This window comes from Juglans microcarpa x Juglans regia, chromosome 3S, assembly GCF_004785595.1.
Source record: "Juglans microcarpa x Juglans regia isolate MS1-56 chromosome 3S, Jm3101_v1.0, whole genome shotgun sequence".
Taxonomy (NCBI): Eukaryota; Viridiplantae; Streptophyta; class Magnoliopsida; order Fagales; family Juglandaceae; genus Juglans; species Juglans microcarpa x Juglans regia.
Window position 1 is genome coordinate 18454444 of NC_054599.1, and position 25314 is coordinate 18479757.

Sequence of the window (25314 nt, forward strand, 5' to 3'; positions counted from 1 at the left end):
CTTTTTTCTCATCAGTTCGATCTTTCTCTCATCAAATATCTTTATATCGATTACATTTATACACCGTTTACATCATACACTTGCAACAAGTGTTTTTCATATATATATATATTATATCATCGAGGTAGAATCTGATTTGATTGTAATTTTGTTTATAGTTTATTATTCAAAAAATAATCCTCGTTGTCAGACAAACTCGGCCGACCCAGTATATGATGCATCAAATCGAAAGGTGCACAGCTTTTTACTCTGACACAAATATTTGGAGTGCTTATGCAAACGTGTCTTTCCGGATAGATAGATGGATAGATAGATATAGATAGATCGATAGATGTGAGAGATAGAGTTGTACTTGTACGGCGCGCACACACGCTCGCTCCTTCTTAATTGTTCGAAAACATCAACGTTAACATCCTCAGCTACTGCCAACTCCTCTTGGCTCCTACTTACTACAACTCCACGAACTCTGCCTGACACACTCCCCCACACGTTCTCCCAACTGCTCTTAGCCACGTGTCTCAATCATTCTCCCCACCTGGGTCCCACATTCATACGCCCCTTCCCCCGCCCTGCCCTTACGCTGCCCGTTGTAGTATGTGTAACTGCCCCTTCCCCTTTATTCCCACTTTCAATTCATTAATTGCATATATATAATTATTGACAAGTGTTATATAGTTAATAAAAATAAATTCGTAAAAATAAATAAATTTATAAATTTATAAATTAATATAATAATATAATAAATTTATAAATTAATATAATAATTTAACATATTATATTAAAATATATCATGAATTTATTTTTATAACATTTATCACGATTAATTTTAATTTTGAATAATTGACTCATGACTGAACGAAAATTATTAGAATTATTTTTTTGAAATATAAGTGACTTTGATATGAATAGTTTGAGTACTGATATTTTCAAAATATTTGATTACTGTTTATTATTTTATTAAAATAATATTATATGTAATTATTGAATGAGAAAGTACTGTACGTCGTTTTAAAAAAAGTAAGATTTCGTTTGTTTCTTATATTTCTTTTAATTCATCATTATAACTTTTTCAAATTTCAATACAAAATATAATAAATAATTAAATTTTTTTAAATTTTTAAATAATAATAATATTAAAAAATAATATTTTAATAATATTTTATTATCTAAATTCAACGCAACTCAATTCAATTCAATTCAACATCTAAACGTAATCTGATCTATTATTAAAAAATTATAATTATTTTATGTGAGTTTTGAATTTATTTATTTATTTTAAATAATTATATAATATTTATATACTTACAACTGTAATTATTATTTTTTTTAAAAATAACTCATTATCCAAACGTAACCATTATGTGTAGGAATTATATTTTCCTTCAAGCTCAAATAAAATATTTTGAGCAAAGTGTATGGGAATGGTTGCTTAGGCACAACTTTATCTCTCACTATAATTCAGCGTCTCTTTCTATCTCTCTCTAAAATTGTTGTTTATTTAGTTCTTTTTTGCGAATATCATGTTGGTGGTGGTGGTGGTGGCGGCTGTACTGGAGTGGGGTGATTGATACGAGAGGGGAGACATGGGGGCGTGCGTATCCACGCCTGAGGGGTGCGTGGGGGGGAGAATGAGGTCGTCCAAGAACAAGACCCGGAGGAGGCGGAGAGCTGGAGTACTGAAACGGAGAGTACCTTCTCGGTTGTCCGAAGGATCATCAGACAAGGTTGATAGGCTCCCAACATCCGATCTCTCTTGCACCAACCCCTCTTTCCAAGGTCTGTTTCTCTTTCTCTCTCTCTTTCTTTTGCTTTAGTGATCTTTCATGGAAGACATGAAACGGAGAGCAGGTTTTATTTTGTCTGAATTGTTAGTTCTGTTTTTGTTGAATTTATTGATGGGATTTCCTTATCGGACTTGTTTGAGGGGTTTCGGTGTTGGATGGTTTTTGATGGTGATAAGAAACTGGTTTAAAGTGGACGTAAATCATTAGCTGTGCTTTGCATACAGAGCAATATATTTTTTGTGGGGTTGTGAGTCAAAAGTTTTCCAAAATAAGCTTGGTTATCTACATTGTTCTTTACATGCAAATTATCTGTAAGGTCACGAAGTTCACGAGTAATTTCGAGTTGCTTTCTGTTTAATTTGGAAATTAAAGAGAATGTAGTTAATTAGGAGGAGGTTAGGTTCAATTTTAAATTGAACATTGATCCGGATGGAAATTTTATGACTTTAATTGTTCTTGACAGCTGGAGAAAATAGATCACCTTTCCCTAGATTATCGTTTACCAGGAGATTGGCATATTGAAGTCTGATTTTAGCAAATATGCCTTACTAACCAGTTGATTTTAGTAGGGCCGTTTGAGAGTCCATGTCAGGGCTAGTTGATGTGCTAAGAGCATCCTCATTGGCTTGGCCAAATGAGAAGGTTGGCTAAAGTTTGCATAATTGATGTCAAAAACATCTCACATTGAATTGGGCAAATCTAAAATAATTTAGATTTTTGCTATAGTGGTTGGCCAAAGATGGAGAACTACAAATGATTCACCAAACATTAAAATATTAATTTCTCACTCCAAGCAAACATTAAAATGGAATAGGCAAATGCAAAAAGTGTGATATTGGCTAAATTTTGAAAATGGATTTGGCCAAACCAATGAGGATGTTCTGAGCACCAAGAATTGTCTTTTTAATCACGAAGTGCCTATCATTAGATATAACTTCTGAGAGATGGCTTCAGGCTTCGGAAACTGGCTTTTTGGATCTGAAGTTCATTTTGGTTAGATAAAAATAAACCATGGTTTGAGAGTCCATCTCAGCACTCGGTTGACGTGCTAGGAACCAGAAATAGTCTTTTGCAGAGGATATTGATGTTTGTAGCGAGGTGTGGCTGCTGTAACTGGCCTTTTGCACCTGAAGTTCGATGAATCTGGATCAAATAGCAATATGGCTAGCCGTTATGGGAGACTGTGGGATTGAGATGTTACGAATAGTTTTGGGCAAGCAGCGGATGAACTACTGATATTTTAGATATTTATAAAGGATAGCCATTAGAGTGAATGTCCTATTTACTAAACACCTACAGTGGTTCCTGATTAGGGAAAGAAAGCTGTCAATGCTGGCTGTTTGACAATGTAATAGCCGAGGATGGAAATGTTTTGCAGTTTGAAAGCAATATGAGGGGCATAACTTAGAAATGTGGAGCTTCTCGAGGGACTTAACGTTGGCATTGCTTGCTGTGGTTAGGTTTGCAAAGATCTTTCTGAATGGCTCTGGAACATTATGGGAACATGAAAAACATTTGCAATAACATGAGTTGTTCCATTTGAAGAAGTTCAAGTTCAAAGCTAAGTCTAACATGGAGACCTTAGCTTAGGATCTTCTCTCAAATCTACTCTTTGTTTTTTCTTTCCCTAATTTTTTCCTATGACACTTGTATAGGTGGGTTATAGTCCCTGCAGATCTATCTTATGATTATTATTTACTTTTAGTCCTTGGAAATCTCTCGTATAATCACTTATTAAAAAAGGAAATCTCTTGTATAATCATTCCTCATTTCCGATTGTTCAACTACTGCTGATATATTGTATGATGTTCAACTGCTCCAATAAAATACCTCATCAGTCACTTGGAAGATATTGGAGCATAATCCTATTAGATCTTCCTGAGAAAAAAAACTCTTGGTTTCTTTTTTTCTAGGCATCATATAAAGTAAGAATTTTCAATGTAGTTATTTTTATTATTCTTCTCCTTTCTTTGTTCTTATGAACAAACTAGTTTCCAACATATGCTACATAATTTTTTTAAGCATCTCATTTTCAAATTTTATCTCGCTGCAATTTCTCATATCATTTCCCCCGATTCTGTTCTATGCAATTCTTGAGCAGGAAGTACTGATGAGGCATGGTTTGATTCAGTAGCAATTTTTGAGTCCGATTGTGATGAAGATTACCAAAGTGTTCCAGATGGTATGCTTTTGTATAATTGGTTTTACATATGAGGTTCTCTTTCCTTATCCTCTTAATGACAGGCGAGATATGTTTATGGTTGACTTCTGCATACCACTGATATGTGCAGATGTTTTATCTCTGAGTAGCTTTGACGGTGTATCCAGATCAAGTGTTTCATCACTGAGAGATGCCAATCATGGAGACTATAATGTCAATCAAGCCTCCTCCACCAGTCATGTGCTGAAACCAGGGAATTTGTCAACGAGGAATTCTTTACGCAACTCTGTTAATGAGGTTTCTAGAACAACAAATGTTCAGGCCTTGAATACTGGCGATGGTAATTCAGAATTCAAATGTGATGCAACTTTAAATGAAGCAAACCAACCTGTGTCCCTCAATGAAATCTCCTCATCTATGGATGGAAGTCCTGGAAAGGAGGAAGGAATGTTGTACAACTGTGGGATTCACCCAAGCAACTGTTTACCTTTTCTTCCATCCACCGTTCCTTCTGTTGAAAAGAGAAGTTCATTGAGCTCTAGTCCACCAAGTTCAAGAAAAAGGGGTGCCTTGAAACTTCCCTTCAAATGGAAGGATGGAAATACTGATGGCACTCTATGTGAGTATCGAAGCGATCAACTTCAACAGTTAATGTCATTTAGATACAAACATAGATGCAAAATACTCCTTTTATTGGGAGAATATAATTTAAATTGAGCAAGTGAAGTTTATTGTTTTGTGTTAGAGTACAGTTTATCATACATACTTAGTCTTTGATGGTTATACTAGTATGGACACGTGTTAGCTGTAGGAAGTATGGTTCTGAAAGTGACTTCGGTTCTCTTATCGGCAGAAACAGCAATGTCTAACGGCCAAGATGAGTGCCTCCATCAAACTTGGGTAAAATTTTGGGCAACTGTGGGAATGCAGCCCATGGGGATTGGATTCTTTGGATGTCCCACACTGTCCTATACTCGGTGTGGGTGGAGGCGCCAACTGGCCTAAAGGTCATTGGTGCAGTTTTTTGTACTTTCTTAGTAGTTTTATTTCGTTGGACAGATTTTTTGTCATTCCAATTCCTTCTTTCACTTGATAAATCATAATGATGTTGGTAGTAGTTCGTTATACATGCATATGTAGATGCATGTATACACACACATACATATATGCATATATATATATATATATATATAGCCATGATTGGTAGAAGCACATTGTAAGGATTTTTGGCCCTTCCAAAAGAAGCATAAACATTTGTAAGTATAATCACTCACTTGTTCTCTCTTTATATGATTTCAGTTTCCTCAAGAATGCTTCTGCAAAGACCAAAAGCAGGTTCCCAAGTACCATTTTGCCCAATAGAAAAGAAAATGCTTGATAGTTGGTCATCTATTGAGCCTGATACTTTCAAAGTTCGGGGTGTGAATTATTTTAGGTAAGACTTTGATCACTTGTTTCACATATGCGACATTGCGCAAAATTATATGCATGTTTATGCACATACATAATTGCATAGATATGTTTCATATCGACCTAGTGATTGTATTAAAGAAAGCAGGCACTTGATGTTAATTTCACAGTGCCTTAGCAAGAGACTTTTATCAGTTGGATCCCTCATTAATAGAGCAATCTGTCTGTCAAACAATTTCACTGGGAAATTGAGCTTTTATGTGGCAGGGACAAGAAGAAGGATTTTGCTCCTAATTATGCAGCATATTATCCCTTTGGTGTTGATGTGTTCTTATCTCAGCGGAAAATAGATCATTTAGCTCGTTTCGTGGAACTCCCTGTCATTAATTCTACTGGAGACCTCCCACCTATCCTCATTGTAAATGTACAGGTATAGCTTCTTTCTACTCATCACTTGTCTTTATGTTGTGAGCATGCCAATATGTGTTTGCGTCCCCTTTTATCCATTTTAGGGGCTAGAGCCTGAAGATGTTATAAATATGATCTTCACCAGTCTTTGCACTTTGCAGGCAGTCCAGCTTGTGCTTCAAGAGTTAGACAAACTAATTATTTATTTTTTCAGTTGTGGTTGAACAAATTTTCAAAGAAACAAGAATTTTTAGTTTCTGAAAACAATGTTACCCTTAAAGAGTCGTTTTTGCTTGTACATCTTGTTTGTTTATTTGTTTTTTAATTATTATTATTTTCATATATTCTGATACGGGCTTTTGTGGATTTTACAGGTTCCATTGTACCCTGCCACACTGTTTCAGGGTGAAACTGATGGAGAGGGAATGAGTTTTGTTTTGTACTTTAAACTTTCTGACAGTTACTCCAAGGAGCTTCCATCCAATTTTCGAGAAAATATCAGAGTAAGTTGGAGCATCTGTTACTAGAAAAAAATGGAGCATAAGTTAACTTTGCTTTCTAGTCTTGTTGTTTCTTGTAATGAGAAAATAAACTCTGATTTTCACAATAATCTATTTTCTTGTAGAGTACTGTTCCCAAATTTCATAAAGTAATCTGTTAATTTAAGGCACACTGTCAGTTTGCTTATTAAGAAAAAAAGGCACATTGCAATTTTCCAGCGTGCTTTTCTTTCCTGTTTTATGTTCAAATCATATTTCATGTACTTATAATAAAAGGAAATCTGTGTCATTATTTATGATTCCTTCATTTCACATCCTTGCTTTTTGAAGCAGAGGTTAATAGATGATGAAGTTGAAAGGGTCAAAGGTTTTCCTCTAGACACAAACGTACACTTTCGGGAAAGGCTGAAGATATTAGGTCGTGTTGTAAACATGGAAGATCTTCATTTGAGTGCACCAGAGCGTACAATTATGCAAGCTTACAATGAAAAACCCGTTCTTTCACGTCCTCAACATGAGTTCTACGCGGTAAGTTAGCATCCAACCAGCTATGGCAGTCAATAGCGAGTGCTTTCTTCCTTAATTCTGTTTTAAATTGGTTAACTTATTTAAAGCAGGCTTCAGAATCAATAAATGTATCTGCAGTTTTGGCTTGCAATTGCTAAGATTTTTCCTTGGATAATGAAAGGATATAGAGCTTAAAAAAAGGGCCCCCAGGTGACATAATGCCCCTGATCTTATATAAGTTCACATCACCAAACATCTCTACCTAGAAGATTCAGATCTAGTTGTGGAAAATATATTTCTGAGAATGTTGAGATCTAGTTTTGGTTTTGACAAAATCCACCTAATGATTAAAAGGAGTCCAGTTCTTGAGTATGTCAGATTTTGTTCTTCAATACATGTCATACTATTCAATTTGTTATATGTTTGGAGTGTTTTCTGTCGAAAATCTGTTTGAGAGAATCAAAATGCTATCGGATAATTGAAGATTAATAATACTGACATATAGCTTCTCTATGTTTTGCTTCTTTGATTATAGGGAGAAAATTACTTAGAGATTGATATAGATATGCACAGATTCAGTTATATCTCAAGGAAAGGATTTGAGGCATTCCTAGACAGACTAAAGCTTTGCATCCTGGATGTTGGCCTCACAATTCAGGCCAGTCAATTTTTTTTTTTTTTTTTTCTCTATCATGGATTTTTCCTGCTGAAAAATATATATATTTTCATAATGTTATTCTAGCTTTGAAACTGGCTTTTTAGAAGCTGTATTCATCCATACGTATCTATGAATTATAAAACAGGGAAACAAAGCTGAAGAGTTGCCAGAGCAAGTCTTATGTTGTATACGGCTAAATGGAATCAATTACATGAATTACCAGCAACTGGGGATTGATCAATAGCCCCTTTATAGTTCCCACCAAGTACTTTTAACAGTGTAAGGCTTACAGTTAATAGTTAACGAAGGTTAATTTCTGAGAAATTTCTGCTGCATGTTGTGTGCACTTGTATATTCTCTTGCATCTGCAGCAAATGAAGGCAACAACTGTGAATGAATCACATACATAACAATTTTCACAAATTGCAAATTGGAAGATGTTTTATATCAATTAACCCGCAGTGCGGTGAGAGCGTCGTTTTAAGATTACGCAAATGCCAATTTTTCCGATTTGAGTAGATTTTCTCTTTTGGCATGTTGAAACTGAGGTATTTTTAAAGTGCAAAATTATTAGTTTTTCCCGATGCAGTACCGGTGTGCATAACTTGGGTTTACATTTATCCCGGTCCTTGGTCATTTAGTGAAAGAACAAAAACATCCAAAGAGATGCCTGAAATGAAAGAGTATATTTAGAATCAGTTTGAGAAACAATGGCATGTTGTCTACATTTTGAGTTTCCAAGCATCCAAATCAAACCTCAGAGCTTACAGGGAGCAAGAGGCTTCCCACATAAACCTCTGTTTCCAGAGTAGGAGCTCTCAGGAAAGTCAATCAGAGGTTTACCCTCGGGAATTTCTCCCACCAGTAGATTATGTGATAAATCCAAGTTTTTGAGCTTCCTCAACTTTAAAAACCCATATGGTATTTTACCAGCGAAGCGATTTCCCTGCAGCTTCAGCGTTTCTAACAAGCTTACATCTGCTAGAGCCTCTGGCAAGTCGGAACTCAGCATATTGTAGCTCAAATCCAAACTGCGCATGGATGCCAGTCTATCTATGGTACTTGGTAATCTGCCAACCAAATAGTTATGTGATAAATTAAGAAACTGAATCCCACACTGTGTTCCTGTACCGATCTGCTCAATTCCACCCGTGAAGCTGTTATCTGAAAGATCAATGTATGTTAGTGATCCATCAGGAAACCTGTGTCCTATATCGAAAACCTGGTTTATGGTGCCTGTTAGATTATTTGAGTGGAGATCAAGCACACCCAAATCATGCAAGCGTGTAATTGAGTCAGGGATATTTGACACAAGTGAGTTCCTGGAAAGGTTCAATAGGTAGAGCTGACTGAGACTCCCAAGCCATGCCGGAATGGTTCCGGTGAGATGGTTGGCTGATAAATCCAGTTCCTGAATCGGACTTGGAGTTGTCTGCAAGAACTCAGGGATTTTTCCTTGGATTCCACATCCTGCGAAGAAGATTCGAGAAAGAGATGGCAATTCTGCCAGCCACTGTGGGATGGTGGAGAGGTTTATACGGTTGAAGGAAAGATCAAGTATTTGAAGATTTTGGAGGGATGACATCTCATGGGGCAATGGTCCTTGAATCAAATTATGAGAAATATTTAAGACAATAAGCCGAGAAAGTTTACTAATTGATTTTGGTATTTGGCCAGATACCCGGTTGCCACCAAGATATAGCTCTGTCAAAGCTATTAAGTTCCCGAAAGTAGGGGGAATGGATCCACCAAGGTTGTTATTTGCCAGAGAAACTCTTTGGAGGGAGACCAGAAATCCAAAGCTGGGAGATATATTTCCAGTTAGACGATTATTATGCAGCCTTAGAAAGCCAAGAGAAGGCATTTCGCCTGAACTTGATGGAAATGGGATTGGTCCCTCGAGATAGTTGGTGTCTAAGTACATAACTGAAATGGCAGTTAAGTTAGTTAATGACGAGGGGATTTTCCCACTTAAGAGATTGTCGGAAAGATCTAGCCCTTCCAAAACCTGCAACTGACCGACTCTATCTGGAATTTGACCAGTCAGTGAATTGCCATGAAGATCTAACTTTACCAAATTTGTCAAATTTGTGAATGAATCAGGTATAATCCCAAAAAATTGGTTCGAATATAGATGCAGAATTCTCAGATTTTTTAGCCTTCCTAGGCATGGAGGGAGGGACTCGGATAATCTATTTTCATGGAGGACAAGTTCTTCAAGTTTTGACAGCTTACCAATGCTCTCTGGTATAGCACCAGTTAGATTGTTGCCATAGAGATAGAGCTTTCGGAGCTTTGGGATGTGAAAACCAATCGATGGTGGGATATTTCCTGTAAGACCAGCTAGTCCACCAAGATCAATGACTTCAAGAGATGTGAGAAGTGTTATTGAAGGAGATAAGCATCCTTTCATCTGGGACTGGAATAAGAATTCATCACTGGAAATGAATCCTGGAAGATGGAGTTCTGTTACCCTGCCGGTTGTATTATCACAGACAATACCTTCCCACTTGCAGCAGCTGTCACCAACCCACCTCACTAGTCGCCCAGATGTGTCCATTTGAATTCCAGCCTTGAAACTGTTTAGACCTCTCAGGTCATTGGGGCTACATCGTTCACCAATACTTCTGTTTCCTTCCACAAATGCTGCAATACTGATCAGCACAAAGACAACCCATAGCAACCGAGGGGACATCTTGTCCAAACATATGGATGAAGAAGCTGCTCTTCAAGGTTTTCTCACTGGAATTTATCTGATTTCAACAGGAGTTTAGAAAATGAGTTGGATTTACTTGAAATCCACTGTAGGGACTAAAGCCAAGAAAGAAGACAACAGTGGGTCAAAGATCACTCACTATATTGCCTTTTCTTTTTAAAACTCTTTTTTCCTTTACAGTTTGCATTGCTGAAAAAGCATCTTTGTGTCTGAATCATGTTGTCCTTGGGTTATGATTAAAGGAGCCATAACGATCAAAGACTAGCACATTTGGAACATAGTAGCAGAAATCACTCCCCCCAATAGTTCTAAAATGATTAAACAAATCCTTGGCTCTTCTGTAATTTTCGGAGGATCCAAATCTCCTTTACCAAGAAGGTTAGTGCAGTATAAGGCTCTAATTTTTACACCTCAAAATCAGTCTACTTACCCACAGCATCCAGCTAATTAAATGCAAAAGCAACAATAAAATCACATGGTAATCGCCCTTAAAAATCCAGTTTGACTGACAAATTCCTCGTTCCTATAACAGTATAATAATACTACTACTGGTTTAGAACTTGATGTACTTATAAATCTTCTATCATCGGACACCAGAGGGTTCCTTTCCTTTTTTTTTTTTATGGCAATCCAAGGACAGACAGACGTCTGTTTTGTTTTTTTGAATTTCAAGAAGGATCTTGCAGTTATCAGCGTTGTTTAAGCTGAAAAAAACGCACGCTTTCCATGCACATCATGATATAAATATAAATGTTAAGGTGTGTCCATTGCCATCTTTTGTTTTCTCTACATAAATTTGGCGTGAAAATTTAAAATAGTCGGCTGGTGCAGCTCAACGAAAAGGCTGGTAATCCAGCCTTGGAACCTACCGGAAGAAAAACCCAGAGACATTGATGTAGAGAATCAGCCACAATGGACTATAAAATCCAGAACCAAGGGCTAGGTTGTGATTACCATCAAGGGTGGTGGCTCAATAGTCTTTGGCATGTACTAGATTACTGGGTTTTGAATCGGAATACGGATTTATCTTAGACTAATAGTATTAGGCATCTAAAGATTCATTGAATTCCTTAGTTGAATTGGAATCTCTACTACGGCAAAAACTCGACTGGTCCGTTTGAATTGAGAAACGAGATGAGATGATTTTAGATGAATTAAATAAAATATTATTAAAATATAATTTTTTTAATATTATTATTATTTTGAGATTTGAAAAAGTTGAATTTTTTATTATATTTTGTGTGAAAATGTAAAAAAATTATAATGATGAAATGAGATCACTTCTCAATCCAAACGTTAAGGTTGCGCCTGCAATTTCTACTGTCGTGGCCACTCCTGTCTAGTTCCTAGCAATATGGACGCTGCTATGGTCACGCCCAAACATGGAGGTAACCTACAGTTATTCCGTCCTACCCATTTTAATTCATAAAAAAAAGGCTAGGCTGTGAATTATTATATGTCCAGTATTATTCCCCAGATGGGCAAGTTGTTCTATAATAAGTTGCCACAAGGAACAACCAGCAATTCTTTTTTCTTGACAGCTAGGAAATACAAATGCTTTACGCGAGTGTGAAAGCGATCTGGAATTCATTTTGTTTTTACTGAAGTAACGTGAGCTGGTAATTGGTAACATGGCTGAGCAAAAACAAAGTAGAGATGATCAAACTAACAATGCTGGACAACAGACAGACAGAATAATCAGAGCATGTAAAATAATTGGAAAGATGGATTGATTTCTTCACTTAGAAGTGGATCCTGATCTCTCCAATGACTTGATTCCAGTACACATCACATGCATTTATTCTATATTAGATACACCTTAAAAAGGAGGGAGTCTCAGAGATCATAGGCAACTCATTAATTAAATCACAAGGCAGAGTGACATGAGAGGCTAGATTTCAGAATGGATTAGGATCCAGTACTCCATTTTAAGCAAGATATTTTGATCATATCACTTATCAACATAATGTGAATGACTAAAATTATATCATATTTTACACTAAAGGGAATGGACCTCATTTTCTTCTGGTGGCCAGCCCGAATGCCCTTTGAATGGCCAAGAGTCTCTAGTTACTCCCATGAGATAAAACTGATGATATAGACTTTCCTGATACAGATGCTGTGGGGCTTGTCGCATCTCGATCTACATTACCAAAGTTGGCTTTCCCAGTCAAAATTTTTATTGCTATTTGAGCAACTTCAGCAAACCAGTCATCCTCTGGCAAGACACTGAAAAAAGTTTAACAAGGTATATGAGAGATGATTAAGAACTACTTAATTAATCAGGACATTTATACATAATGATTTTGAAGATAAGCAGGTTTCTAGCCCTTAAAGAGAAATGATAGTTGTAGTTGTGAGTGCGGAAGCACCGCACAATTACTTTGAAAAAAGTGAAAAAATCTGGACCTACATGAAAAAAAAATTAATTTTTTAATAGTAGACCCCACTCTTTTTTAAAAATACTGTACAGCGTTTGCGCACTCCACGACTGTATGTAGTATTACTCCTAGCTTAATTATATGCCAAAATCAAGCAAAAAAACCAGGCTAGGTTCAATATTCTTTCCATAGTCTAAAGAACTTCAGCACTTTTTTGTCTCTCATTTATTATTCTTTTGGCATATTGTCCTTGTTCTCCCAATTAGATGTACCTGTAAGGATCCAAACCAGTGGCAGCAACTGCATCTATAGCTCTGGATATAATGTTCTTGATAACTTGATGCAGATGGCGAGATAAGTAGCGGCCTTGGGATGTAAAGAGTATCACAAACTCCATATCCAAATACAACTGCAAAGAAATTAAACAATAATTAATGCATAAGATATCATTTGCTTACAAGAAATAAATTTACAAACGAGAGATAATAAGTAGGGATTGTTGTTCTTTGGTTGTGGGGAGAGGGGCTGGGCTTGTGAAAATGTACCTGTTGAAGGCCAAGAGGACCTAAAGGCTTTGGCCCCTCCTCTATCTCTCCCCAAAACGTCTGGTCATCAGAAAGCCAAAGGATCACAGTCTCTGTGAGTCTCATTAATAGAACGGTAGCAAACCTTTCCCTTCCCACAAACATATCTGTTGCAATGCCTGCCATCCGTGAGAGTTTCGCAAAAAGTTCCTGATAGAAATTAATAGAGTTAATGGTAATTCATAGGATCTTGATAAATAGATTTGGTCTACCCCAAGGCATGCATAGTTTTGAGGAATAATCTTACATTGCCTGTGGACAAGGTTTTGAGCATGTTTATAAGGAATAAACAATTCTCTCTTGTAGAACCGATTTTATGAGATGAGTTAGGTCCATGAATTTCTTCATAGTATCAGAGCTTGCCATAGGACGAATGGGGGCCCATACTACTTACCTTGTGACAAGGACCGGAAAAAAATATTGGCCTGCACGTGAGGAGGGTGTTGATGAATAATCCTACATTGCCTGTGGACAAGGTCTTGAGCATGTTTATAAGGAATGAGTAATCGTCTCTTGTAGAATCGATTTTATGAAATGAGTTAGGCTTATGAATTTTTTCGCGAGAAAAAAAAACTGTCTTATTAAAAGTGGAGAGTAGGTTGAAGGTGGAGAAAGCTGGTATTCTTATTAAACTAGATATGGAAAAGGCTTACGATCATGTAAGCTGTGATTTTCTTTTTTATTTATTGAGGAGATTTGGTTTTGGTGTTAAATGGTGCTCGTGGATTAAGCATTGTGTTTTGACTTCAAAATTTTCTATTTTGGTGAATGGTGAACCGATTGGTTTCTTTTGTAGTTCTTGTGGTTTGAGGCAAGGCGATCGCATTTCTCCCTTTCTTTTTGTTATGGTTATGGAAGCTTTGAGTAGAATGATTGAGATGGCTGTGGAGGGTAATCTGTTGTCCAGTTTTGTGGTGGGTAATGAGACTAGGAATAATTTAAAGATCTCTCATTTGTTATTTGTTGATGACACCTTGATTTTTTGTGAGCCTGATTCGGATAATTTTCGTGCTTTAAGAGAACTTTTGCTATGTTTCGAAGCTACTTCGGGGTTAAGAGTAATTTGTCAAAGTCTAAAGTTATTCCTGTGAGTGATGTTTAGAATTTATCAAATTTGACTAATTTACTGGGGTGCATAATCTCTTCTTTGCCTTTAAGGTATCTTGGGCTTTTTTTGGGAGCCTCTTTTAAAGCTGTTAACATATGGGATGGGGTGATTGAAAAAATTGAAAGGAGGTTAGTGGGTTGGAAGAGGATCTACTTGTCTAAAGGGGAAGATTAACTCTTATAAAGAGTACTTTGTCCAACCTGCCCACCAATTTCCTTTCTATTTTTTCTCTTCCGGCAAGAGTTGAAAAGAGGATTGGGTGTTTATTTTGAAATTTCTTATAGGGAGGTAATGGTGAGGAAAATAAGTTTCACTTGATTAGTTGGAAGAAGGCTTGTCAATCATTAGATCGTGGTGGTTTGGGGATTAAAGATTTAAGGGTTTTTAATAGAGCTTTACTTGGAAAATGACTTTGTAGATATAATTTGGAGAGTAGAGCCCTTGAAAAAAATGTGATAGAAGTGAAATATAAAAGTTTGTGAAGAGGTTGGTGTACTAAAGCAACTAGTGGTGCTTATGGGGTTAGTTTGTGGAAATTTATTAGAAAAGGATAGGATTCCTTCTCCAATAATTTTAGATTGAAGGTGGGAGATGATAAGAGGATTCTCTTTTGCCATGATCCGTGGTGTGGGGATTCTACTCTCAAGTTGGTTTTTCCTTCCATTTTCAAAATTGCCAGGGATCATAATGCATCTATTTATGATTCTTACTGCAGTAATAACAACAAGGTTGAATGGAATATCATTCTTAAAAGGGACGTTAATGACTGGGAAATGGATGAAGTTAAGGCTCTGCTGGTTAAACTCTATAGTTCAAAGTTGGTGCTTGAAAGAAAGGATAGCATGGTATGGATTCCTGCTAGAAATGCTAAGTTTTCAGTCTCAACTTATTAGAGAATTTTGTCAAGTCATAGTAGTTGCGTTTTTCCTTGGAAAAGTATATGAAAAGTGAAAGTTCCCTTTAAGGTTGCTTTTTCTGTTGGGTGGCATCTTTGGGCAAAGTATTGACTACTGATAATCTTAGAATGAGAGGTCTGTTTATTGCTAATTGGTGTGTCATGTGTAAAAGGGCAGGAGAATTTGTAAATCACATTTTTCTTCATTGCGAAGTGACAAGAATCTTGTGGAATGAGATTTTGAGTTGGACAAAATTACATTAGGTAATGCCTAGAGAAGTGGTGGATTTATTGGTAGGGTGGAAAGGTTTGAAGGACAGTAAGAAGGTGGTGAGAGTTTGGAAGATGATGCCTCATTGTCTTATATGGTTCATATGGCTTGAAAGGAAAGAGAGATGCTTTAAAGAAAAAGAACACTCTTTGGGAGATCTTAGGGATTTTTTCTTGGGTACTTTGAGTTCTTGGGTTAAAACTTTTGTAATAGAGGATAATTTTCTGTACCTGTTTTAGTTTTTTGGTGTCAGTTTCTTTTCATTTATAGAAGTTGTAGGTGTTTCCTTTGTATACGTCTGGTGTACTTAAGCATATGCCTATTTCTTTGAATAAATTATTACTTATATATATATATAAAAAAAAAAAAAAAAAAAAAAAAAAAAAAAAAAAAAAAAAAAAAAACTGTCTTAATACAAATTAGAATGATGGGTTCCATATTCAAGGCAGACCAACTGCAAGTACTTAAATCATACGGCAATCAATCATATTGAAGAGAGAAATGTTATTGCTCATCTTAAAATTTGTCATCCTCAACAACCTGACAAACCAAAAGCAAGCAATATATGACATCTCAAATAAGATACGACAATTCCGAAACTCAGACCAATTACCTGAAAAATTGGAGACGGAAACCATTCAGGCTCATGATCTGCAGCACCATCCATATTTATGTACATATGTGCACTGAGACTAGTGTCACCATCTTCTGTGAAGATTATTTCAAGGGCGTGCTGTCGGCAAAAGCTGTCTCGCAGGCGGTCAACGTAGCGCTGAAGCCTTCTCTTGCATTCCCTTTGCTCCGGAAGACGGCTTTGCCTGTCTGCAGCTTTTCTAGGGGGCTCCTCGACTCTGTTTGTCTTCTGCAACTGCAAAAGCTTCATGGCAGCACGCGGGATAAGCTCATCTGCTAGCAACGATGCATTTGCTAGCAGCGCTATCTGTTGGGCTTCAGTCTCGGCCATCCTAACAATTTTTTTCCCAAAACCTTCAGGGTTCTCGTCATCGTCCATTGAGCTCGGTAATGCATTTATTAACAAGTTGACATAGGAGCTGAAAACTTGTAAAACCCCTTCTAACGCTGGACCATCCAACTGCAAGCTCTCAAGGGGTTCCACATCCTCGAAAAATTCCTGATTCCAGCATTGTAAACATTTATTCAAGTTTATAAATCAGCAACTATAATTTTGCAATGAAAAGTAATAAACATAGCGTGTAGACCTTACTGTATTTAATATTGAGGTTCATATTTCCTACGAATGGTATATAATGTAATGAAGTTTGCAATGTTGTGTCCATCTCTCTCCAAATTATAGAAAGGGGTTTTAGCTAAAAAAATTGAAAGAAATCTCAATCTTTCTCCCCTTCCCCAACACAGATTAACAACGTATAAAGCGGCTCTTGGAACAATCACCTGGACCATTAAATTGAATCTCTGAGCACTGACTGAAAGCTTTGGCTGGGATGCATTCATGGTACTACCAAGAGATGTAGTTGAGCTCAGACGCGTACCAGCAGCTGGAAACGCAAGCGACCAATCATCCGCGGCAGCAAGTGCAGCACTGCTCTGTTCAATTCTTTTTAAGTTGGTGTTTAATGCCTGTTCAACGCAGGGCCTAAAGAGTCTCAACAGGACAGGAGAAAGCGCCAATCCACGAGCTTCTAGCAAAGAACAGTGAGCAAAGCATGCATGAACACACTCGGCAGCAACTCTAAAGCCCCCAGAAGCCGCTGAGGAGGCCAGAACATGCCTCTTGAGAAGAAGACCAAAAGCCTCAACTTCTCTGACAGCCCAAGTTACAAGCTCAGAAGCATATGCAGAATCCTCTCCAAAAAGTGACAATGAATCGCTTGCTGCTTGCCCAATGGTGGAAAAAACAAGCTGGGAGAGTATAACTGTATATGCTGCTCCATATGAAGCATTTGATGGACGAAGACTCTGCATATTACACCGTAATTTCCGGTGGTGAGAGTTAAGTAGCAAAGTATGGGCACGAGGGCCATCCCCAAGTCTTTTCATGGCCAAAACAGCTGAACGAAGCACAGAACCACGAGTAGAAGGTTGGCAGATTGTCTCTTCAAGTTGCTCGGCTAGTTTTTGTCTCTGTTCGGTGATGGCATTCTGCAGCGATAGCAGATTGGTCTGGCTCAATGTTTGCCTCTTTTTGGCTTCTTCTGCTATACTTTCCGCTTCCTCCAAGGCTGCCAACGATTCATCCACTCTTCTCTCAGCCAACAGGACTTCAAGCGTGTCCAAAAATTCTAGTAACCAATTTTCTATCTTGGAAAGTTCCTTATTCTCGTACAATACTTCCTCTGCAGTTGAATCTTCAGGACCAGCAGACAAGGAATCTTTTTGAACTCCCTCAGCTAAACCATGAACAAGAGCAGCCTGTGTAGACAGGAGATTTCTCATCGAGAGGAGCTGGCCCTCCAGATTTGAAATCTCCCTTGATACGCTGCAAATGATTACAACACAGACAGTATATTCACCAACCATGAATGAATGTGGATCCTTTGAGAAATAAATCATGACTTTTAATTAGAAGCATGCCGTTTGAAAGGTAGAGATATCTTTCTAAGAACTGTAGCCATGATATATGCGTGCCTACTACAATTCCTATGAGTTACTCTTAAACTCCAAACTCTTCGTTTTGATCTTTTTGCAGTTCAAAGTACTCAGACACCTTAACTTAGGAATTTGGATTAAGATGTTTAATAATCTTGTTCCAATATTTTCTGCAATTAAGAGACTAATTATAGACACAACAAGTACTAAATGTTGGGACTCCTCGCATATTAACACTAGGCAACATGATTAATTCTCCATTTGGATACAAGAAATGTTTTATCTCATTTCATCCCATCATTACAATTTTATTAAATTTCTACAAAAAATATAATAAACAATTCAACTTTTTTAAATCTAGTTAAAACAATAATAGTATTAAAAAATAATATTTTAATAATATTTTATTCAACTTTTATCTCATGAACTTATCTTATCTCAATTCACTATCCAAACGGCGCCTAAATGTTGTAGAGTACTATAGGTGTTATGACTTTAATTGTACAGAAGGTTTAAAACAGATAATTCATGGAAAGGATGATCCTCACCGGATGAAGGCTGGATAATTAGCGTAGACACTTCTACGCATTTCCTCGGCAGACGCCTTCTTCAGATCGACAAGGTAAGAGCACAAGTGCCTTATCTCCTGTCAAACGTGGAAGTACTGTTAACCGTGTGAAAACACCATAATAATTAACCTTCCACATTACTATCTACTCTGTATATTATATTCCATAATTTGCTTGATGCCCATGACTATTCTCGATCGGAAGAAGAACAAATTATTTCTATTCCTTCACAATATTATTATACCATACTCACTAAAACCTACTAAGGATAAAAAAAAAAATTAAATTCTGGTAAAAATCATATATATATATATATATATATTGCATAGTAGAAAGTCCATCTGGGCTTCAAAAATATCTTTGTGGCCGGGAAAGACATGAAACCTGTAGAAAAATAGGCGTGTTAGACACTTGCCAACATGAAATCAGTGTCCATCCATCTCCCACAAAATACATTAAAGCTATATGAGAGTCCTTAATTTCTTGCTATATTTCTCATAAATTACGTACCATTTGTTTTTACTGTCATTATTTGACTAATCTCTTTGGAACTTTCGGAAACACAAACAAATTCAGTCACGAGTATGTTCAGTGGTCTTGCTCCTGCTTGTATTATGTTTTGCGTGAGAATTAAAATCAGCTAATGTATGAGAGCTAGTTTCCCACAAACCCAACAAAAAAGGTGGCTAATAAATTCTTGGTGAATCTTTGAGGAGTAGGGGCGGAGTCACGCGTGCGCTGGAGGATCTCGAGCCTCCCAAAATTGCAAAAACACGAAACTCATTTTCTGACGCCCCTGCCGATCGAGAAGGTTCTTCATTCCTAAAACTATTCTACTTTGTTCTAAGTTGTGGAAGATCGATAGTGTGCATTTCTCTCTGTGTTTGTTGGAATTTCCTATTTCTGTTGTGAGGGGTCGAGCTCTTACGTACTGCTACATTATCTTTGCTCTTCTTATGTGTATGAGTTAGCGGTTCCTTGTTTGATGCTAGCTACTGCTACTTAATAATTACCATGGTGTACATGTCGTTGTTGCAGCTGGTTTCTGGTTATCATATATGGACAAGAACTTGCTGTTTTCTGATTTGGTTCCACTCGTACTTATGATATTAATTTGAGCGGGCAAGGATGGAATTTGCAACTGCATGCTTCACCTTGCTTGGATCGATGTACGTAAAAACGAGAGGTAAAGTGGATTAATTAATGGAGGGATATTGCTGGCTCGTACGGGTTTACAAGGATCAAACAGTGTTGCTACTAGAAATAGCAGTGATATGTGTTGAGAGTTATCATCTTTTGAAGTCTTTTATGTGTGGTTTAGTTTGGATATTCTTTTGTAGGGCCTGTAGAAGCATGACCCTAGCTAGTTTGATGTACAGCTTATATATTTTAACAGTGCTTATATAAAAAACAGGTCCCTAGATGTGATCATGGTAACAATATCCCCTTTTAATGATGTCATATCCATTTAGAATATTTGTGATGAGTAATGTTATGTACGATTGTGAAATACGTAAGCGCTGTGCAATCATTTTAAAAAGAAGTAGGGTCTAATTTTTTTTTATGTGAATATCATATTAACTTAATTTTTTCAAAAGAATTGTACAGTCCTTACGAATTCTATGACAATAAATATCATTTCTCATCTATGATTTTCTTAGATATATGTTTCTAGGGTTGTTTTCTTTATAGGATAACTACTAAAATAAGTGTCTGAGGAACCCTAATATGCAATATATTTAAACTAACGGAGAAACCAAGTTAATTACTCCCTGTTCTGATCAAAAGGAAGGAGAGAGAGACCTTTTCATTCATGGTCTGGCATTTGGAGGTGACATAGGCATCGGGATCGAAGCCAGAGGTCTTGAAGACCTTAAGCCTATCGCTGAGGGTTAGATTCGCGTCCAGTTCTACCGAATCTCCTACAGTACTCGAGGAAAATGAAAGCGATGATGATGCTGTTGTGGATTCCATTCTTTCTCTAAGCTTCCTTCTCCAAGTTTAATTAAACCCAGAATGTATATATATATATATATAAAGAGTCTTGATCAAAATGAAAAGCCAGAGAGAGAGAGAGAAAAAGAAAATTTTAATTAATAAATAAATCTGGCTGCAATATTTTTAGGTCATAACAAATTCGGATCAAGGGGGACGAGTTGTATTTATTCTGAACTAAGAGATAAATCTGGGGCACGTACACGTGATGAGCAGCCACTACAAACACGTAAGACTCGTTGATTTGGTTCGTTTGACTTTATTCCGGCCTATTATTATAGAAAGATTTTATTTATTTACTTGATTGAAATTAATCTATAAACTTATCTTTAATTATCATGATCCTTTTAATTATTTTTATTTTATTATTATTTATTAATATATAACTTAAAAATAATACGAGATTTCTAAATCATATGATTAAGATCATGATGATAGATAATATTTCTAGTACAAAATGTTCAAATGACAAAATTCGACCAAGATTTTAGACAAAAAACATCGTTGCCAAAAATTATAATGCAGCAATCATGGTCCAATATATATATATATATATATATATATATATGATGTACAATATTTGAACATTATCTCTATGATCTCTATATCATTATAAATTTCTTCCCTTTAGAAAATCCTCAACTATATTATTTTTTGATAAAATTAAAGATATATAAATTTGGTTTTTATTATAATTCACAATATAGCCTTCGAATCTTATAATTAAAATTTGAGCTTTTCTTAAAAACTTCAAAGTTTGGATTTAGATCAACATCAATGCATGCCTACCTAATTGCCTTCAGTTGCGAACGATTGAATTCCTTAGTAACATGAAATTCATTTTATATATTTATCTCTCTCATTTTAGGCTTTAATATTCAAACACAAATTCTAAAAAAAAATAATCCATGATCTCTCTCATGGCCCTTGTCAACTATATAAATAGAGAACTATTACAAACACAGAAATCAAATTACACAAAAGTAAATCAACAAACTGACGTTGCTTCACGTGATCTGTCGTTAGATTTACTTTATACTAAAAGTAACTTTACAATCTAACGTACTATATCAATGCCTAGCTAATTGCCTGTTCAGTTGAGCTAAACAATTGAATTCCTTAATAACGGAAAATCTATTTTATATATTTATCTCTCTCACTTTAGGCTTTAAAATTCAATCACAAATTCTAAAATATTTTAATCCATGATCTCTCTCATGGCCTCTGTCAATAAGCATCTGACGTGGGATATTTGAGCACATGCATATGCCTTCACAATTTGAATAAACACATGAAGTGAACAGCCATCAGCATCCACAATTGTCACATGATAAGTGATAACGTCACATGTGCTTTTTCTTTTGAGAAACTTCTTTGGAATTAATTTAAAATTTTGATAAACTCATTTCCATATCTGATCTTAGCTTAAATATGTTTCCATATTTTTAAACTCGATCCCTGCTAATTGCAGAATCAACCAGAAAAATATTTGTGAAAATAAAGTACCATTCATCGGCCATTTCTTAAGGTACGTACAAAATTAAAAAGGACAAAAAAAAAAAAAAGATACTATATAGATACGTTTCGAGGTACGTAGTATTATTTATATATATATATATATATATATAAATATATATATATATATATTTGCCTTCTCGATCGATCTCCTCTTGTCAGTATATGATCAGCAATTAATACAAGCAAATTAATTAAGATCAAGCTGGTACGTACGTGGATAATGAATACGAGAGGACAGTGAAGGCTGTAAATAACATTTTTCTAAATATTTCAGCATCCCATTACTTTGTTGGCCTTAAGCAAAGGTTTCGGATCAACCACAGTCCCATCGTTACCAGCAAGCGCCCGGTACTTATCTTTTCGAGTGAAGCTAGTGCACTCGTAGGAAAGAGTTGCCGCAATCACCCTTTGTATGTAATTTGCTACCTCATGGCTGGACTTCCCAGAACCGCATGTTAGTTCCATCGGCAACTTGTTCAAAAAAGTGACTTCGTATGCAGGGCTAGGATTCATGAAGAAGTAGAACGGGTCCATCCCTTTCCATCCTCGAGCAGTGGTTCCATGAAACATACTCATCCGGTTCACCATGGCCACAGGCACAAGTTGGTCGGTTAGTTCGGCAAACAAAGCTGAGAACCTTAGCAGGAATGGCTCCCGGCAAGTTGTCCCCTCGGGGCATATTGCCAGGTCGCCTTCTTCCAAGAGTTTCTTTATCATGGCGGCGTCAGCGACTCGGTCACGACTGAGCCGAACAGTTTTGATGGGCGAGATAATCTCGGAGAGTCGGGAGACTGAGTAGGTGACTGCAGGGATGGGGCGGCCGAGGGCGGTGGAGAGGAAGATTGGGTCGAGAAGGGTTCGGTGGGAGCAAATGAAGAGGACGCCTGATTTTCCTGTGGACTTTCTGACAGGGGAGGAGGGGTGCCTTTGATGGTTACACGGACGCCAAGTGCCCAGAAAGCGTAGTAGACTATAGGCATGGGGAGGAGGGAGCCTGCCGCAATTCGCAAACAGGCGAGGACGAAGCCGATGGGGATCCAGAGAATGGTGAGCAGTGCCATGAGTGGGGTGGGCTTTTGGACTAGGCGGCCGTCGTGGAAGATTATAGGCTTGGGGAGCTTGTCGCTGGTCACGGCCTTCACCTCTGGCTTGGGTGGCACAATGTAAGCTTCCTGCGTATTGGATTCACATCTAGCTTAATGTAAACTAAAGTAAATTATGGCACTACTGTATATATATTAATTCTATTTATTACTTAAATGAAACAATCCAAGTACTGTACTGGCCGGCCGATAATATTATTCTTTCCATATTGTTTGAATACTCACTCACAAAACCATGTATTTTCAATACCGCGATAAACAAATTTTTTATAAATTAATGTATAATATTAAATTTAATTTACAATTAAAAATATAGCTTTATAATCTGCGTAGATCGTCAAAACACGCCAATTGGTGAGTTTATTTTTATAAAATATTTCTTTTTCAATTAGGCTTATATATCCATAAACGTCTAGTTATAATTAATTCATAAACCGTCATGCGCATGTCACACATTAAGATTTAAGATAAAAGAAGTAATTCATACCAATATTAATTATATTAAATTTATGATGTGTCAGTACCCATCAAAATTTATAACGAGTTAATTAGTGTTTTTCTTTGATTTTGCTATGGAGAAAAAGCATTTTTTTTTCTTTTTTCTTTATTTGTTTTTTTTTTCCCACTCCACGAAAGAATATTAAAAAAAAAAAAAAAGGAAGAGTTTTGTTCCCTCGTTCTTATCTTCACAATCCGAATGGGCATATTTTGTATTTAGAAAGGCTAATACTATATATAAGTTTTAGGGTATGCACATGTACTTCTTTTGAAAAATAGTTATATTTATTATTAAAAAATTATTTTTTTATACTGTATAAAATTTTATATTTACTCTTTTGTTTTTAAAGATTGTACGTTGATCTTGTTAAGATAACGGTGAATATCATTTCACATTTAAATTTAAAAAAAAAATGGCATGAAACAATACGTAAGTGTGTGATTTAATTTCAACTTATGATTGCGAAACAAACATCGAGGGTTTGATTTTGAGGGGATAATTGCAAACCTTGCATAAGGACATGAAAGGAGCATCGGTATGCCTATCACCAAGGCCGAAATCAGGCTGAGTTTCTCCAAAAGCCTTCTTGAGTGCATTTGCCTTGTTCTTGCCTACGAGTATCCCCGGCTTACGAACAAACCCGGTCGCTCTACCCTTATAAATTGCTATCTCGGTGCCCAAAACCGAGTCAGCTCCCAAGAAATCCTTCAGAAAGGCTTCCACCATAATTCTTGGATTTGCAGTGAGGACATGCCGCTGTCCACACGCAGAAAAGACACCCCATGTCACTGGGTGGAGATCGCTCGAGTAAAACTTTGGGAGCACAGCACGCGCAACAGACTCAATATCCGACACTCTTGCGCCAGCAAATGTTGCAAAGATGAGAACTTGAATCCCGGCAGACTCGGAGACAAAGTAATAGAGAATTCCGGCAAGCGGAGAAGCTAAGAGCAGGAAGAGGAGCCTCAGAACCCCACCAATCTCAAAGGCCACAAGAGCAAAGTAAGGGAAAGAGCTACGGCCTCTAAGCAAGGTTCCATCCATATCAGCAACAACTGTGTGCTGTTCTCGGCCTATTGACGTGCATTTGTCCACAGTTGGGAAGCTTGTATCTGCAGCCATGTTGGGTTTAAAAGCTAAAGGACGGAGAGTACCCTGATCACTTCTAAAGGTGCTCTGGAGGTTGATTTCACGTCCACTTTGCTTTTAGTATATATAGAAGTAGAACAAGAGTGGCAAATAACCATATGAGAGAGAGAGAGAGAGAGAGGGGACAAAAGGGTTTATGAAATCAATGATTCTGGGACCGAGTAATTTAAACGAGGTAGACAGCTCGTGGAATATCCAAGAGTTGGGCAGCCTCGTTTTCCAAGGAGGAGTAAATTAATGATGATGAGGAATGTACGTAATTGAAAATAAAGTCATTGTTTAGTCCGCCATTAACTTTCTTGTTTTATATACAGAACTTTCAGCTTTGCAATGTCACTCCCATGGGACAGGAGCTATATATATATCCAGCGTTCGTGACGACAATTATGATCGATTTTGTTTGTTTAAAGCTTTTACATCCATCTTGCATGTTTAGGGATGCGTTAGCTAGGCAGGAAAAAGTGTTTAACTAGTTTTAATACTTCTTTTAATTATAAAATTAGATTGTTTAATTATACATTTTTTTTAAT

At 36.8% G+C, this 25314-nt stretch overlaps 4 protein-coding genes across 4 annotated transcripts; 1 reads left to right on the forward strand and 3 right to left on the reverse strand.

The window, feature by feature from the left end:
* The first annotated feature begins 1378 nt into the window (after window positions 1–1378).
* LOC121257989 lies at window positions 1379–7879 on the forward strand. Its single transcript, XM_041159299.1, has 9 exons — window positions 1379–1776; window positions 3886–3966; window positions 4076–4564; window positions 5245–5380; window positions 5623–5785; window positions 6138–6266; window positions 6597–6791; window positions 7306–7428; window positions 7574–7879. Exons 1-9 carry the CDS (start codon window positions 1584–1586, stop codon window positions 7670–7672), a joined length of 1608 nt encoding a protein of 535 aa, XP_041015233.1. The 5' UTR covers window positions 1379–1583; the 3' UTR covers window positions 7673–7879.
* A 219-nt stretch (window positions 7880–8098) lies between these two features.
* Window positions 8099–10290, reverse strand: LOC121257988 (leucine-rich repeat receptor-like serine/threonine-protein kinase RGI4). The gene has a single exon (XM_041159298.1). The coding sequence runs from the start codon at window positions 10121–10123 to the stop codon at window positions 8186–8188; it is 1938 nt and encodes a 645-aa protein (XP_041015232.1). The 5' UTR covers window positions 10124–10290; the 3' UTR covers window positions 8099–8185.
* A 1688-nt stretch (window positions 10291–11978) lies between these two features.
* LOC121257148 (exocyst complex component EXO84A) lies at window positions 11979–20494 on the reverse strand. Its single transcript, XM_041158047.1, has 7 exons — window positions 20324–20494; window positions 18500–18597; window positions 16797–17841; window positions 15997–16515; window positions 13071–13259; window positions 12798–12934; window positions 11979–12373 (listed from the first exon to the last, which is right to left on the reverse strand). The coding sequence occupies exons 1-7, from the start codon at window positions 20492–20494 to the stop codon at window positions 12211–12213; spliced, it is 2322 nt and encodes a 773-aa protein (XP_041013981.1). The 3' UTR covers window positions 11979–12210.
* Window positions 20495–22303: 1809 nt separating this feature from the next.
* Window positions 22304–24757, reverse strand: LOC121258224 (glycerol-3-phosphate acyltransferase RAM2-like). The gene is given in 3 exon segments (XM_041159647.1): window positions 22304–22944; window positions 22947–23205; window positions 24143–24757. Coding segments are annotated over 3 exon segments (1515 nt in total).
* Window positions 24758–25314: the final 557 nt, after the last annotated feature.